General features: G+C 33.5%; 1 protein-coding gene across 1 annotated transcript in view; it reads left to right on the forward strand.

Moving 5' to 3' along the window:
* The window catches only part of LOC114332670 (nose resistant to fluoxetine protein 6-like), a 60,954-nt gene that overhangs the window by 15,292 nt on the left and 27,518 nt on the right, over positions 1-18,144 (forward strand). The window contains exons 2-6 of the mRNA XM_028282499.2: positions 174-361; positions 3,599-3,744; positions 8,126-8,202; positions 9,565-9,758; positions 15,909-16,078. Coding sequence (XP_028138300.1) covers positions 174-361; positions 3,599-3,744; positions 8,126-8,202; positions 9,565-9,758; positions 15,909-16,078 — 775 coding nt within the window. The remainder of the gene's footprint in view (positions 1-173; positions 362-3,598; positions 3,745-8,125; positions 8,203-9,564; positions 9,759-15,908; positions 16,079-18,144) is intronic.

The following is an 18,144-nucleotide window of genomic DNA, read 5'->3' on the forward strand; positions in this document are numbered from 1 at the left end:
TTTAATTTTAGTATTTTATAAATCCTAGAATATTCCACAGGGTGTTGCGAACTTTGAGAAAAAACACAGTTTGATTCGTACGTAGAGATTTAACTTTATAAAAAAAAATAAAAAGAAAAAAAAATTAAATTAAAAGAATTTACACGTGTAATAACTCTTTATCTGTGTTTCAGTTTTCGACGCCACTTCCAAGTTTCCTTGGAGCGGTCTTGCCGTCAGCTCATATGCTGACTTTGGAAATTATCCTCAATGCATGCAAATAAATCATATTTACTCCGGAGGAAGAATAAAGGGAAAATACTGTGTATTTGGATTAGCGATACCATCCTTGAAGGCAGATTTAAGCAATATTAATGTGGATGTAAGTACATATTACAAAGAACAAAAATACAAAGTGAGCAATTGAAAGCTCTGATGTTTCGAAATATTCATTAAATTTGATTAAAGTGCTGAAACAAGTATGACTGCTGTCAACTCTTCTCCTTTTCAGTTCCACAACTTAAATATAAAATATTTTAATAATAAGTACACGTTATTTGCATCGTCGGTAGCGTTTAACAGTGGTGTTAATTAAATAGGCATTTTTTTAATGAACCAGTTAACATTATTTCCATATTTGAAAAGAGAAAGGAAAAATAACTTTACGATGGTATGGATGTAATGGATTAAGGTCTGCTTTTTCTTAATGGCGAGGAGATAGAAAGGGTAAACCATTTTCAATACCTTGGCAGCTGGTTAAATGTAAATTGTGACTCTGATGAAGAGATAATAATCAGGATCGAAATATCGTAACGCTTTTATGACCTGGAAACCAGTTTTATGTAACAGAAACTTGTCGATGAATATTCTGAAATGTTATGTGTGGTCTATCTTATTGTATGGTTGTGAGACATGGAAGTTAAAAACCACAATGCAAAACAATATCGTGGGTTTCGCACACTTCCAATGAAGATGTTCTTCAAAAGATAAATTCAGAACGTCTGCTCAGAAACATCATAAAGAGGAGAAATATAGAATAGGCCTGGATCCCGCGTACCAAAAAAAGTTTATTAATATCAAGCTCAAAATTTGTTAATAGCAGCGGTGTCTAGTCGGACAAACTTTGATGTACGGGAACACTGGAACAGGGAAAGTTTTAATTGTGGAATAGGTTACAGGTTTCGAACGTCAGACTACGAAAATCTTCCATGTATTTTGTTTCAATTGATTTGTTGCCCTTTCATTAAACTCTTATGCAAAAATCAGACTGCTATTTATCACCAACATAACTCCTGTCATTTGAAATGTTCTACGTCTCGGACTTATTAAAGTGACCAATATATTATTTGTCTGACAAATATTTTTTCATATATTATATAAAGTTTGCTATTACCCAAGTTTTTTTTTATGTATTTTGACCCGTTGAACACGAATTTTTTGGGTAACAGTTGATCCGGATGTCGATAAGATTGTTATAAACAAAGAACTTGAGGAATCACATAACAGCGATTTCTCGCAAAACAAAACATTTTTTGTATTTTTTGGGTCATTCTAAGCAAAAAATGTTTTTACAAGTTTTTTCGTAGAATGCATAGTTTTCGACATAAACGCAGTTGAACTTTCAAAAAATCGAAAAATTTCAATTTTTGAACTTTTGATTGAAAATTAAAATAGCAATTCTGCTTACCGCATTTGAAAGTTCAAGTCAAATTCTATCGGTTTTAATTACTTTCATTGCTAAAAATTAATTTTTTTATTGTTAAACAAAGCTATAAACACATAGTGATTGAATGATGTTTTCAATGCATTTCCCATTTGAAATAGAACGAGTAGGCGCGCATACAAAATTTCTACGTAGATTTACGTACATTAAAACGCATGCATTGGGCATGGGAAACACTATGTGTTTATGGCTTTGTTTAGCAAATAATAACTTAATTTTTAGAAATGCAAATAATCAAAACCGATAGAATTTGACTTGAAATTTCAAATACAGTAAGCAGAATTGCTATTTTATTTTTTATTTAAAAGTTATTCAGGTTCAAAAATTACACTTTTTCGATTTTTTGAAAGTTCAACCACGTTTATCTCGAAAACTATGCATCCTACGAAAAAACTTGTAAGAGCATTTTCTGCTGAGAATCACCCAAATAATGTAAAAAAAATGTTTTGTTTTGCGAAAAATCGCTGTTATGTAATTCCTCAAGTTCTTTGTTTATAACAATCTTATCGACATCCGGATCAACTGTTACCCAAAAAATTCGTGTTCTACGGGTCAAAATACATAAAAAAACTTGGGTAAGTCCATCTGAATTAAGGAGGCCGTTGTACCGCCCTGGCGACTGGACTATAATGAATTCATACAAAAATGTTGTTAATATGTTAAATCCCACACATGGTATTTTCCATATTTAAAATTGGGGAGTTGTGGAACTGGAAGGAAAAGAGGTGACACATGACAGAGGTCTGTATCATTAAAATGTATCCCATTCAGAATGAAAAGCGACCTAAGGAAGTGTCCTAGCCAGTCCACCGAGCACTCAAGCTGCTTGAAGAATAATGGCTGAAGGAAAAATAAAGAATAATGTAATAAACAATTATACTCTATTCAATGATTTTGAGTAATCATATAATAAAGTATCTCGAAATATTCTGTGGTTTTTACTAAATAAAAAAAGTTCATATTAGGAACCTACAAATTGTGAGAAATGTGTACGATATAGTAATAACCGTGTTGGACAGATGTCGGGCACATTTATAAATTATGTGTAAGAATAATCTTCATCAGAGCATAAATTATGTACTATTTATTCTTATTCTTTAACAATTAACAGGGTATGATAATAACTTCAGCAGAAAGCCTCGGTCATTGTTGCTATGGAAGAGTCGAATGTCGCCTTGATACAAGAGCCCTGGGTGTACGAGAACCACATAAAGGACCTATCGGGTGCTGTCGGAAAGCTTGTATATAGCAAGTCTCTGCAAGCCCCGAGGAATTAGAACAAAAACGGATAATGCTTCTAAAGTCATTTGGAGTATTCCAAGGATGACATGATTTGATACCATAATGTTTTGAAAGTTAGTAAGGCCAAAATTCAGATGCAAATTACAAGATAAAGTAGAAATTTATTATCCATGGTTTTAGTTATTACCGTATACTATGTATAATATAGAGAGCTTTTTAGGATGCAAATAAGTCATTGTTTCTCCAAAAATTAGCAAATATGTTATTGTTTCTCCAAAAATTTCATAATCATTATCATTGCATATTAATGTTGCGTCACGCACAATTGACAATCTGACTTTGTTGCACCAAGGAAGCAGGTCAAAACGGAAATTCAACAACGACGTACATACACGTCATCTAGCGCAATAGGGAAGAATTACAATTCTGACTTTGTTTCCCAAGAGAAATACGAGTATTAGGAATATCGTAGAGTGATAACTCAATTTGTGAAAAATTTGCACTTGTGTCAGTGTTTCCCCAAAAGTGCATAACATTATGTTAAGATAGTACAAAATAAGAATCATCAAACTTGTTGGGTTCTACTTTTGTTGGTTCAATCTTTTTTAAAATGGGGTTATTGACAATTAATTTAACATTAAAATCAAATTTTAGGATTTCTTCAAATTATCGGTATGCATGCCAGACGCTTGTTCTGCAGATGATTTCAATAAAATAATTATTTTACCTTTATTTAATGATCAAGAATGTCATACGCAAGATGATTTAGATGAATATACTCCTGGAGACAAAGCTATACTGTAAGTACCTATAATTTTTATTAAAATATTTTAATTGAGTACAAAAATATGAGAACACAATAAATAACTTTTTTTTCTTTTTTTACTAGACTTCTAATGACTGATTAATTATGACGAATCCTATCTTTGTAAGACATATCTGTCTTTCTGTAATCACTGGTAATCATTTCCTTCATATTATCCGTGGATTCTTGTCTTTATGTCATAGCTAATTTAACTCATTTATTTTTATTTTTCTAAATGTCATCCAACAAAGTGTATGAGTAAGTTATGGGTTGAATTCTCGTTTTTAAATTCTTATTGATTTCTCTACTTTTAGACATTTAAATTGAAATACCAGTTTTAGGTCTGGATCCCGCGTATGAAAAAAAAAGTTGATTAATAACAAGCTGAAAATTTGTTAATAGCTTAAGGGTGTCTAGTCGGACAAACTTTGATATATGGTAACACTGGAACAGGGGAAGTTTTAATTGTGGAACAGGTTAAAAATTTGGAACGGTCGGACCACGAAAACGGCACATGTATTTTGTCCGACAGAACAGACTTAAACTCTTCGAACAGAGATTAAACTCTCATGCAAAAATCAGACTGCTATTTATCACCAAATGGGCGTTTTAATGAGTGGAACATGTAGAATATGTCAAGTGACAGGAATTACGACAGGTGATACATATCAGTCTGATTTTTGCATGAGAGTTTAATCTCTGTTCAGAGAGTTTAAGTCTGTTCTGTTGAACAAAATAAATGTGCCGTTTTCGTGGTGTGACCGTTCCATATTTTTAACCTGTTCAACAATTAATACTGTCTCTGTTCCAGTGTTCCCATATATCAAAGTTTATCCGACTAGACTCCCTTAAGCTATTAACAAATTGTCAGCTTGCTATTAATCAACTTTTTTTTCATACGCGGGATCCAGAACTATTTTATTGATCTTTTTAATCACAATAAACTTTGGAGGTGATTAGATATTTATATTAGTAAACATTAGCAAACGTTATTCTTATGCTCTTGAAAGCTTTCTTTCTATTATCTTCTTCGTGTACCATTTCCTGTCAGAACGTTGGTTATACCGTCGTAGCTATCTTAATTTTATTCACTGTCGCCCTAAATGTCGCATGCTTATGCTTCATACCAATCTCGCAAGTTCTTTAACCATGAAGTCCTTCTTCGTCCTGGACTGCGTATCCCTTGCATAATATTTTGTTTTGGGGCCTCTCATTACATGTCCGAAATACTCCAGCTTTCTCTCCTAGATGCTTTTTATAATCTCAGTAGTATTGCTGAGACGTTCTAGTATTGTGGAATTTAGAATCTTCTGCGCCCAAGAAACTTTTAAAATTCTTCTATAACATCACATTTCGAAAGCCTCAAGGCGACTTAGATAACTTTTATTCACAGTCTAAGACTCGACACTATAAAATACTACCGAAAACACCTAGCAGCGAAGTTGGCGGATGGACGTTGTGAGGTGACTCAAATTTTTTTGCATAAATTGCTTGAAAATAACTTAAATAATAATATTTGAGTTATCCTCCCACTCAAAATGGTCCGGAACATTGTTTAAATAATCAAAATGTCAAAATATGAAGGAAAAATTCGATTTTTTTATTGGTTTTTTTATTATAACTTTAAAATTATTCATTTCTGAGAAAAGTTGTACTAACATAAAAGTTGCGTAATTAAATTTCCTACAATATAGAATTGGTTAAAAATTTATAAAATAGTCACCCTTGTTGCAAAATAGCAATAATTGCGAAAAAAACCATACAAAAACAAGTATTTGCATTTTACGTTTTTCAACCATTTATGCTACACTTAGGACCTTCATATTTTACCCAGAAAAATTTTATGATATAGTAAAACAACACTGTACATTTCATTAAGGTCGGTTTAATAGATTTTGCAAAAAAAAATTTTGCAATCCAGCTTTCGCAAAAAAAAAATTTTTTTTTAATGTTGCAGGACTTAAAATAAAGCAGATAGCAAATTAATTTTTTTTTGCTTATGGAAGTGTACTGTACCTTTCATTTGCAATTTTCAAAATTAAAATCGATTAATTACCACGGCGTCAGGAAATTTTTTAAATAAACATTAATTTTTGGTGCTACGCTCAGGACAGCGGTATTCGATTCACACAAGTTGATTTCCACCAAAATTTCTTCCAATCTTTATCTAATATATTATTTTCTTACTCTATATTTTGTTGTATTTTAATATTTTAATTCCACAAAAATCAAACTAATTTTATTATTGTTTGTGAAATATTGTTTAAACAATTACATATGTTTAAAAATAATAAACTTTTATTCTCTAAGTTAAAATATATGAACAAAGAAAATTTTTGCTAAAAAAGTGTTATTTCAAAGGATATAGTATGTGGTATTATTTTGCAATAAACAAATTTATTTATTTATATCGAAATGTAATAAAAATTAAAATGTATCAATCATTATCAAAGGTCATTGGAATGCCCAATCAGAGCAAACTATCCGCTGTCCTGCGCGTAGCACCAATAATTAATGTTTATTTTAAAAATGTCCTGACGCCGTGGTAATTAATCGATTTTAATTTTGCAAATTGCAAATGAAAGGTACAGTACTAGGGATGGGGGTTGTTGACAAAATACCGGTTTTCCAAAATACCGGTTTATAACCAGTCAAAAAACCGGTTATTCCAAAAACCGGTATTCGGTTTTTTAGTCAATAGCCAATACCGAACAGATTAGATCTACATTGCGCTTTATACCCTATTCCAGGAACATACGCCTGTCTTGGATTACTTCAACAACGAATATTTTACTGTGCAAAATAAGAAGAACGAAAGTAAATTGCAAATTACATTGTTGTTTATTGGAATAATTATTAGCGCCATTTACTTTCGTACTTCTTATGTTGCACAGTAAAATATTCGTTGTCGAAGTAATCCAAAGCAGGCGTATGTTCGTGGAATGGCCCATAGTTTGCAATATTCCATTTTATTCAATATCAGTCCATATCGGTATAGAAATCAATCAGCAATGTTGCCAGAAAGGCTGCGCTGGTATATTGTTTGTCATTAAATCCTGCTGTTACGTATTCTGTTAGTCTGAGTACTTGTAGCTCACTGGAATGTTCTGCTCTAAAGCCAAACTGGGCTTCGGGGATTATTTCTAGTCTGTTTGTCTCAGCTTGTAGTCGGCTTAGAATGACTCTTTCTGCTATTTTGTTTATTGCTGGAAGTAAGCTTATCGGTCTGTAATTTTGCGGAAAAGTGCTATTTTTGCCGGGTTTTGGTATCATAATGACATGGACCTCTTTCCATCGATTCGGGAATTTTCTGTATCTTAGTATTCCATTTATTAGGTTGGTTAGGAATACTATGGCTCTTGCCGGTAGGAATTTTAGGACTCTGTTTGTTATCGGGTCTGGCCCTGGGGCTTTTTTGGGTGAGCTATTTTTGATAAGTTCGTTGATCTCCTCTGATGATGTTGGGGGGATGTTTTCGTCTGGGTTTTCAGGCTTTTCTCTTTGTTCTTCGAGTCTTCGTCTGGATGATAGCTTAGTGAACTCTCTCTCTCTCTCTCTCTCTCTCTCACACTCTCTCGAGGGTGGATTTCATCACTTCTGCCTTTTCCTCAACTGTGTGGACTATTCTCTCCGTGTAGAGGTGGGATAGATTTTCTGTCGCTTCTGAGAATCCTTTGTAGCTTCCAGATGTTCTGCATATTTGGACCTTGTTCTTCCATCCCTTGGACATGGTCGTTCCAGCTTTCACTACGGTGTTGTTGTAGTGCTGCTTTGACTTCTCTATTTAGTCATTTTGACCTGTTTTTGTCTGCCTGATTTCTTATTCTTCTGGCTATCTGTTTCGCTCTGTTCTTTTCCCGAATCATGCCTTTTATCTCTTGTGTAATGTTTCTAAACCTACCCTTGTTTATTTCAACTTCCTCTTCTGTAGTGCTATTCCTGAGTGCTTCTTGCATAGTGTTTTCTAACTCTAGGACTCTAATTTCTATTTCTTGTGGGTGTTTATCACTGGAATGTTGTTTATCCCTTGACTTACTAATCTCTTAAAGTTGGACCATTTCGTCTTCTTCTTAGTCCGTTTTATGGCGATTTCTTCTTCCCATGTTCCTAGTTCCAGTAGTATTGGATTTTGATCCGTGGTTCCTTCGTTTAAGGTTATTAATTCGGTTTGGAGTCCTAAGTTTTTAGCAACTACATGTAGATAGTTATTACCCTTTCTTCTATTAGTTTATGCTAAAAATGCATTTAGTCGGCTGGTTACGGTTATTTCTCTGTTATAAAGATTAATTATTTATCCTTAATACAACTAAACAATAGCAATAAAGTATTTTTGCCTAATATGTATTTGATTTATTTCAATGTTCGCATATTTTTAGCGTAGTGCTGTCAATTTTTGCAGTTATTCTAGCCGTATCAACTAGCTACGATGTATATTTGGTGAAAACTGGTAAAAGTAAGTACAGTTTAATTATCATACTATTATAAACTTGCGTGCATAGAAATCCGCCCACTTAAAAATTTGGTCATTTTTGATGTCTCGTATTTCCTAAACCTATTGGCCGATTTAAGTGATTTTTTAATGTGTTATAGCCTGTTTTTTTAGCAATACTGCTGTAATAATATTGTTGCTAAACAGGTAAATTTTCATTTTACACCGGATGTACGAATCAAACTGTGTTTTATTCTCAAAGTTTGCAACACCCTGTGGAATATTGTAGCATTTATAAAATACTGAAATTAAAACCCAACTATAGCCTCAGGTTTTCTTAACATTATGTTTTTTTATTCATTCGCTTATGTTAAATAATAAAAAAGTTAGGTACTTTAATAAATAAACATGTTCTTCATCAATACAGGGTGTTTCTAAATAAGTGCGACAAACTTTAAGGGGTAATTCTGCATGAAAAAATAATGACAGTTTTCTTTATAAACATATGTCCTCAATTGTTTCGTTTCCGAGATACGGGATGTTGAATTTTTTCTTACAAACTGAGGATTTATTTATTGCCCTAGAACCGGTTAAGATATGCAAATGCAATTTGGTTTAAGAAATAGTTATTGCGGATTTTTTAACATACAATTAATAATTTTATATTCACCATTAGCGTGCATGCCGTATGCGTGCCAATGGTGAATATTAAATTCTTAATTGTATGTCAAAAAATGTGCAATACCTACGTCTTAAAACCCACAAAATTTCATTTGCATATCTCAACCAGTTTTAAAGCAATAAATAAATCATCAGTTTGTAAGAAAAATTTCAACACACCCTATCTAGGAAACGAAGCATTTGCGGACATACGTTTATCAAGCAAACTGTCATTATTTTTTCGTGCAGAATTACCCCTCAAAAGTTTGTCGCACTTATTTAGAAACAACCCTTATTGATGAAGAACATGTTTAGTTGTTAAATTACCTACCTTCTTTTTTATCCAACAAAAGCCAATGAATTAAAAAAAAAGAATGTTAAGAAAGGCTAAGACTATAGTTGGGTTTTAATTTCAGTATTTTATAAATGCTAGAATATTCCACAGGGTGTTGCAAACTTTGAGAAAAACACAGTTTGATTCGTACACCCGGTATAAAATGAAAATTTACCTGTTAGCAACAATTATTACAGCGGTATTGCTAAAGAATCAGACTATAACATATTAAAATAATCACTTAAATCGGCCAACAGGTTTAGGAAATACGAGACATCAAATATGACCAAATTATATATTAAATGGGCGGATTTCTATGCACGCAAGTTTGGTTATAGTTTTATTATCATATCATAATATTATACATAGTAAGTATAATGTGTATATTTCAGAGAGTTCCCATCCTTTATTTTTGGCCTTCTCCGTTTATACAAATTGCCGTAAAATAATAACAACAACCAAAAAAAATAGGGAGCAGATTCAAATTTTTAATGGAATAAAATCTATTAGTATAGCTTGGATCATCGCTGGCCATGGATTTAACGGTTGGTTAGTTAACGTAGCTAACTACGATTACGTTAAAATAGTAAGTATTACATAAGTAACTATCTATATCCTCATTACTTTGTAATACCGAGCCTACGCACGTAAAACCAATACTTTCCACACTCATTTTACCATCCAAAGTTATCATTTTATTTTTGGTAAATCCTTCTTTAAATAAACATTCCAAATACTCTGTTTTTGTCCTACTAGTTGTAAACCTGTTTCCTTAAGAGGTTTTTTCTACTGTTCCAGTTTTTGTCCTATATCCCTTTTAGCATTTCCCATTAACACTACATAATAAGCATATATTAGAGAGATTTTGCACCTCGTATTTTGCCATTCCGTTATGGTTATCGTTACACTACGTCTGCGCAGTAGCGAATATATGATCCATTATCGTTACTAAACATAAGGGATTCCGTAATTTACGGAGGTTTAAAGTAGTGCTTATCGTTATCGTTATAGTAATGGTTAAATTGCTTTGTTGCTAGAATGTAAAAAAATCAGTAAAATTACATTTACATAGATTCTAATTTTGATGACCTATAAATTAAAATATCAAAAACTGTTCAAGTATATGCTTAAAATTCCAATAACGTTGTGAAGTGAGGCTATGTTTAAATAACGAAAACGATGACACGAAAAACCTACTTGACAGGCTGCAAAAACTCTGCTTTTTAACGTTGCCGTAATTGCTATGCTTAATAAAGTTAACCATAGCGGAGCCAAAATCAGCGGTTATTTTAATAGGTGCAAAATCTTTCTATTAAGTACCACGGTGTGTTTCTGCAACTCTATAGTTTCCCCCTTCTACGTGATCCGACACTCCATCATTATCTTTACCTTATCCCTATGCGGGATCGGCGTCCCTAATTGCATTTCTCCATACAATTCTATCTTCAATCTTCAATCAATCTTCAATCAATATCTTCAATCAATATGAATCCCCTTTACCAATGCCTATGTCCTGCCTAATCGTCTTCCCTCAGGTCTTTTGTGGTCTTCCTCTCCTAGTCCTTCCAGGAATCTGCACTTCAGCAATTCTTCGTATTGGGTGATTAACGTATCGACGTTAAACATGACCAAACCATCTTAACTTATGCTCTATGATGGTTGTTGGGGGTAGCTACCCCTAGAAGGGGGTTGATTGACTTCAACACACTAATGCCTGGTTGCACCAACAGATCTTAAGCTCCAGCTTAGCTAAGCTCTACTTATAGATAGGGCCTCCTGAGTATCACTTACGTTGCACCATGATTTTAGATTTTTGCCTTATTATCAATTAGGTATATATATTATTATATTATGGTATTCTTATTGTAATATATTATAATTATATTATATTAATTCTTATGATATTCTCGACTTAAGCTTAAGATCTGTTGGTGCAACCGGGCATAAGTACTCTATATGTATTTATTTAGTTCACAATTAAAAAACAATCTCAGTTGGTGTATGATATTACTTGCGTCGTCTTAGAGTCTTTTGTTTCGTTATTTGCGTAAGTATATCTAATGTTCATTTGTTTATTATGGATTTTATTTTACTAATACGACCGTGAATATAACAACAACTTTTCTGATTAGCTTGCACTTTGCGGTACGTGTCTCAATTACACAGATATTCAAAATGTCACATACAAGCAAATACAAAAACATTGAGTAATAATTTCATATATTGTTATTAGAGGATTTACAATTGAAACTGAATTTGCTAATGGCTTAAATGACTCTTATTTTCTGGATGCTTAATTAAATCCCTTTACAGCTCTCTCATTTTGGCATCAGTTGATGCCACACCTAGACTTCCTCTAATATACTCATTTTTAATTTCATCCTTTTTTGTCACTCCACTCATCCTCATCCATCTAAGTATTCTCATTTCCGCCACATGCATTCGTTGTTCCTCTTTCTTTTTCACTGCCCAACATTCAGTTTTGTGCATTATAGTCGGTCTTATGGTTGTTTTAAGTATAGAATTTTCCCTTCAGATTCATTGGAATTTTTCTGTCACACAACACACCACTCGCTTTCTTCCACTTCATCCATCCAGCCATAATTCTACTGCATGCATCTCAATATATTTCTCTATTACTCTGTAATACCGATCCCAGGTAATAAAAACTATTGCTTTTCACAATCATTTCACCATCCAAAAATACCATTTTATTTGTACTAACATCTTCCATCTTTAAAAGAACATTCCAAATACTCTGTTTTTGTCCTACTAAGTTTTAAATTTATCAGTCTCTCCCACATCTGTCCTAACGCAAGTCGTTACTCCCTGTTACATATCTCTCACGATCTTTACATATTCACCTGGGACTCCTTTCTTATTGAGTGCCCATCACAGAACCTCTCGAGGAACCCTATCATATGCTTTCTCAAGATCAATAAACACCATATGAGCGTTTGTTTCTTTACTCCTGTATTTTTTCATCAACATAATATAAGTGATTCAACACTAATGACAATAAACATGACTAGGGAATGGTTCGCTAGGATTCTATTGAACTGTTGCGAGTAGCAGCCTCTAAGGTCAGAGTCAGAATGATAATGATGATAGCCAACCTTCCTAGCACAAGATGACACATGAAGACGAAGAAACTTGCTCAAATATAACAAAAGTTGGGTCCTCGAAAAACTTTGGTCATCAATACCTTGAACTATTTAAGAGGAAACAGTAGCGATCAACAGGTAGCGAAAACGCGTTCCAAGATTGCGGCTGTATTTTTGAATATTTTTTCGAGATATTTGGCACACGTATTCGTAATATAATAAAGAATGGCGGTACAGAATCCAATTTGAAAAATATATTAATATGTGGAAATTGCTCCGTAATTAAATACAATATTAAAAAAACGAGCCTGTACCGCCATTAAGAAGAACAAAAAAATACACTTTCTTCAAATAAACTTTTTTATCCGATGCCTAGATTTTGTGTCATTTTGGTAGGGATGGCGGTTTTTGACAAAACACTGGTTTTCGGTTATACTGGTTTTTTGCTTACGGTTTAACCTGGAGGTTATAACTGGCCAAAAAAACCGGTTTTTCCACAAACCGGTTTTCGGTTTTTTAATCCAATAGGTTACAATGTTACATTTACAATGCACTTTAGTTTGCGATACTACACTCGACTCGATACTCGATATCAGTATGATCAAAATTAGTACTATCGAAAGAACATCAATATCAATATAAATAAAACAGAATTTTCAATAAAATGATTTTATTCTATTAATTATTATATTTATTTATTATTATATATTTATTGATTATTACCAAATATAATATAGCGTAAGATTAATATATACATATTGCAATAATATACAATTTAACCCAACCATTTCAACTTATAAAAAATTTCCCAGACTCTTTCAAATGGGATTTAAAAAACATAATATCATCATAAATATTTTACTTTAAATAAAAATAAATTGGATAATGCAATTTATCTTTTATTTTTACTACTATCAAAAAAAAAATTATCATGTATTTCTTTTAACTCGTTTGTATATTTGTATAATGGGTACATTTTAACTTATTTAATACTTCCTGTATGGGTGTCTCGTTTTAAAAACGTAGGGAAATCCTTGGAGATTCGTATTCGTAATCGGTAATTCGACATTCATAGTCAGAACATTATTTTGGTAATCAGAAAAAGTCATTCGCCCACTTTCAATGTCAAGAGTCAAGTGTGAAAAATAGATTATGTTTGCGTCTACTTCAACCAGATCACGTCTTATGTAAATATTATGATTACAAATACCTTTTCAACGAAATATTATAATAAAAGTTAATTGTTTCTGGCTGATGTGAGTTTGCACTTTCAGTTTGCTTCTGTATTTATAAAATAAAATGTGAATTATGGTTTTGTTTGGAATAATTACTTGAGAATAATAATTATGATTGGGATCCAAAATAATACCTAACCTAATCCTAATCACTGTAAAAACCTAATAACCGGTTTTGCTTTAAAAAGAAAAACCGGTTATAACCGGGACAAAATAACAACCGTTAAAACCGGTTATTGCGAAGTAAAAAAACCGGTTTTAAGTTAAAACCGGTAGGTTTTTCCCATCCCTACATTTTGGAACTACTAATGAAATAAAAAATTTTAGTAGTTCCAAAATGACACAAAATCTAGGCATCGGATAAAAAAGTTTATTTGAAGTAAATGCATTTTTTTGTTCTTCTTAATGGCGGTACGGGCTCGTTTTTTTAATATTGTATTTAGTTACAGAGTAATTTCCACATATTATTATATTTTTCAAATTGGACTCTGTACCGCCATTCTTTATTATATTACGAATACGTGTGCCAAATATCTCGAAAAAAATATTCAAAATTACAGCCGCAATCTTGGAACGCGTTTTTGCTACCTGTTGATCGCTACTGTATCACCTTAATAATAGTATCCCGGTTTATACCACTAACATGGCTTTGAGATTATAGCAGTGTAGTCTGCTATATCTAGGGCCTACGGTATACAAGGAAGGTCAGGGCCAGTGCTACGCTTCAACCGCCTGCTATTACCCCTGGTTTTGCCCAGGGTACTCATTTTTATTCAGGCTGAGTCGACCTGGAGCCTATAGGCATTTAAAAATGTCTAGATGTTCTTGCTGGCACTGTGTTTCGAACACCGGCCTACCTGCGAGGAAGTCAGACATGCTACCGCCTGAGCTATCCGGGCTATCTTGAACTATTTATAAATTACTAAGTAGCCTGAAACTAAAATTCTAACAGCCCTCATCAAACAAAAACTCACTCAATTCACAGAGAAAAAATTGGGGACTACCAGCAAGGACTCATAGAAGGCAGATCCACTACAGATGCGATCCACATAGTTACACAATCGAAAAATGCCACGAACACAACATAGAACTTCACATCCTCTTCGTAGACTTCAGACAAGCCTTTGACTGTATTGAAAGAAACAAATTATTTATTGAAATGAAAAATCAAGATATACCAGCAAAATTAATCAGATTAACAAAAATGAACATGGATGGATCTCGAGCTAAAGTAACAACAGAAGAAGGTAGCACAAAATCAATTGCAATAGAAACAGGAGTGCGACAAGGCGATTCCCTGTCAACCACATTATGCAACATAACAGTAGAAGGAACAGTCAAGGCCAGCAAAATTAAAGGAACTATAGCCCACTCCTCAACACTAATAGTTGCAATGCAGATGATTTAGTTCCTATGGGAAGAGACGAGGAAAGATTAAAAGAAGCAGTAACAATCCTGGCAAAAGAAGCACGGAAAAGAGGTCTAGAAATTAACCAAGGAAAAACAAAATATCTACTCTGCTCTAGAAGAGAAGATAACAGGACGAGAGAAATCAAAATAGAAAACTACACTTTTGAAAGAGTCCAACAATTTAAATATTTGGGAGTAATAGTGAATGGCCAAAACAAGAGAAGCGAAGAAGTAACGGAACGAATACTAGCAGGCAACAAAACATACTGCAGATATCATAGGCTTATGAAGGACAAGAACTTATCCAGAAATACAAAACTGAAAATATACAGAGTTGCAATCAGACCAGTAGTTAGGTACGTACGCAGCTGAGACAATGTGCCTTACGGAAAAAGATGAAGAAAAAATTGAGAATATTCGAAAGGAAAATCCTCAGACGGATTATGGGCCCGATAAGAATGGACAACGGAGAAATGAGAAGAAGAATGAATCATGAACTAAGAGACAAAATGAAGGGAGAAGATATAGTTAGATTTATTAAAGCACAGAGGCTGAGATGCCTGGGACACATAGAGAGAAGGAAAAACGACTAACTGATTAACAAGATCACCAAATGGAAACCAGAAACTGAAAGACCAAGGGGAAGACCCAGAGAGAGAGATGGGAGGACCAGAGGTCATGAGAGACATCAAAATTCTGGAAGTGAGAAACTGGAGAGAACTATGCACATATCGAAATGAGTGGAAAAAAATTGTAACGAAACCCAAGACATACAACAAACTTTGACAACATACAAGTGGAATGCGGAGTGATTCACCGCAATAAGCGAATCTGAGAGCTCTAAGTAAGAGTGGCAAACATTCCACCCGGAATGAAAAGTCCTGATGATGATGAAGTAGCCTGAGCTATTTTTTCTTGTTTATATAAAACTTTATATTTTTTTAATCAAAACTCAAGTTATACTTTAAAAGGCATTGGCTTTTTTAGGAGCAGAGAGCCATCACCTTCTTTTATGCAAGCGGGGCACAAATGGCGGTGGATTCATTTTTTTTCATGAGTGGATTTCTCTTAGCTTATCTGTACATGAAACAGAAAAACAAACCATTGAGTATACAGTTGAAGACTTTACCATATTCAATCCTACACAGGTACATCAGGTAAGTTCTTCTTCTTCTCGTAGCACTACAACCTAGGGTAGGTCTTGACTGACAGCACAACACTCTTCAATCTCGGACGATCGTCCATGATAGTTGAGTCAGTAGGCAGCCCCATTGTTCTTAAATCTGACTATATGTTATATGTCCATCATATTCGCGGACGTCCTAAGGCCTTCTTCCTGTTGGAGCTTCCTTTCAGATTAACTTGGCAAGGCGTTTATTAGGAAGTATATGAATATGGCCTGCCCATCTTAGATATTGGGATTTAATCCATTCCTTTCTACAGGGGGATGCATTAAGAATGTCCAATCTCTGAGTTGCAGATTATAGACCTCAAAATATTAAGATTTAATCCAATTCACTTAACCCGCGAGTAGTCGCGCCGTTAGATAGAATCTCACAATGTATCCTTTTTCGCGATAACTTGATAAAAAATTTTGCAATTTTGAAAAAGTTTCGTAAGTGCCTTGAGGAAGGGTGTAGTAATGCGTAGGTATTTTTTTCTTCTTCTTCTTTTTGTGGAATTTATGACTTTGGTGAGAGCCAATTAGCTTTAATAATTGTTAGAAATAATATTTCTAATATAGCAAGTAAATAAAAATACTATAAAATAAAAATTTGTTGTAAATTCGTACTTTCTCCTCCTCCTCAGTCGTTTCCCCATTGCTGAGTGTCGTGATTCCCTATAATACGAGCAACTATCTCTTTCCATCGGCTTCTGTCCTGAGCTTCCCTCATGGATTCAGAGAATGTTTTTCCACTGGCTTTCTGTACTTGATCCGTCCATCGAGTAGGTGAGCGACCTCTACTTCTGCGCCCTTCAACGTTTCCCGAAATTATAAGTCTCTCAAGATTATCATCACTTTTTCTTGCAATACGGCCGAAAAATTTTAAGACGGTGGAGAGGCAAATAGAGGAAAGTCGAGTCTGAATACCCTTTCAAATGAGCTATCACATGGCCTCTATTCTCATTTAAAAAAATCATCGATTACGTCATCAAGTCCAGATGGATGACGTCACTAGTATGATATATATGCAAAAAAAAATTTAATTTAAAAATAAAAATCGACCTGTTTCGGGATTTTTCTTAAAGTCGCCGGTTTACGAAATAATGAATTTATGCGTTACTTTATGGACGCACTGTATACTTATACAATGGTCCAACAATAAATCTATTAAGAGATTATGAGTAGTTCTATTGAATTCTAATTCTTTTTCCAGCAGATCAGGTAAGTTGCACCATATAAAAATGGTCCAACATATTTAGTTGATATACAGAGTGGGGCAAAATTATGGAATTCATTATTTTGAAAACAATTTATTTTGGACAAATATCCTGGAGTAAACAAAAATTTATTTTATTTTTCAATTTGAGCATTTGCTACTAGGCCTGGATCGCGCGTAGCAAAAAACTTTTTTAATAGCAAGCTGAAAATTTGTTAACAGCTTAACGGTGTCTAGTTAGACCAACTTTGATGTACGGGAACACTGAAACTGGAGAAGTTTTAATTGTAGAACAGGTTACAGCTTTCGAACGTCAGACTACGAAAACGTTCCATGTATTTTGTCTTTGTCGGACAGAACTTCCAATTGAGGCGTTCTTTGCAAAAACCCCAGTTGTCATTATTTACAACATTGGAGATATTTAAAAAAAGTTATTTAATTGAACCATATAAGTTTACGGAAATTCTCAAATTAGTGATTTATTATTTTGATGATTACACACAGTTTACAATATAAATAACATTATTTTTTCCTTTTGTTTATTTATGAAGGACATTTATTCATTTGACATATGGGGTTTTTGCAGGAATTTTTCATTAATTTATAGGAAAAACGATATTTATAGTAATAACCCAAAATATAAAATGAACGAAAAATAATGGGGTTTACTTATAAAATCACACAACACAACTATTCGAAGGAACTTTAACCTATAAAAACCTACTGACAGCCAAGCGATAAATTTTCCCGCAAAAACACCAATAGTCATTAAAAGCAGCTTTACATCAAGGCTATGCAAGTCTCATGCTATGTAAGTCCGTCGTGCATGGCATATCTCTTGC

This window comes from Diabrotica virgifera, chromosome 1 (genome assembly GCF_917563875.1).
Source record: "Diabrotica virgifera virgifera chromosome 1, PGI_DIABVI_V3a".
NCBI classification, from domain to species: Eukaryota; Metazoa; Arthropoda; class Insecta; order Coleoptera; family Chrysomelidae; genus Diabrotica; species Diabrotica virgifera.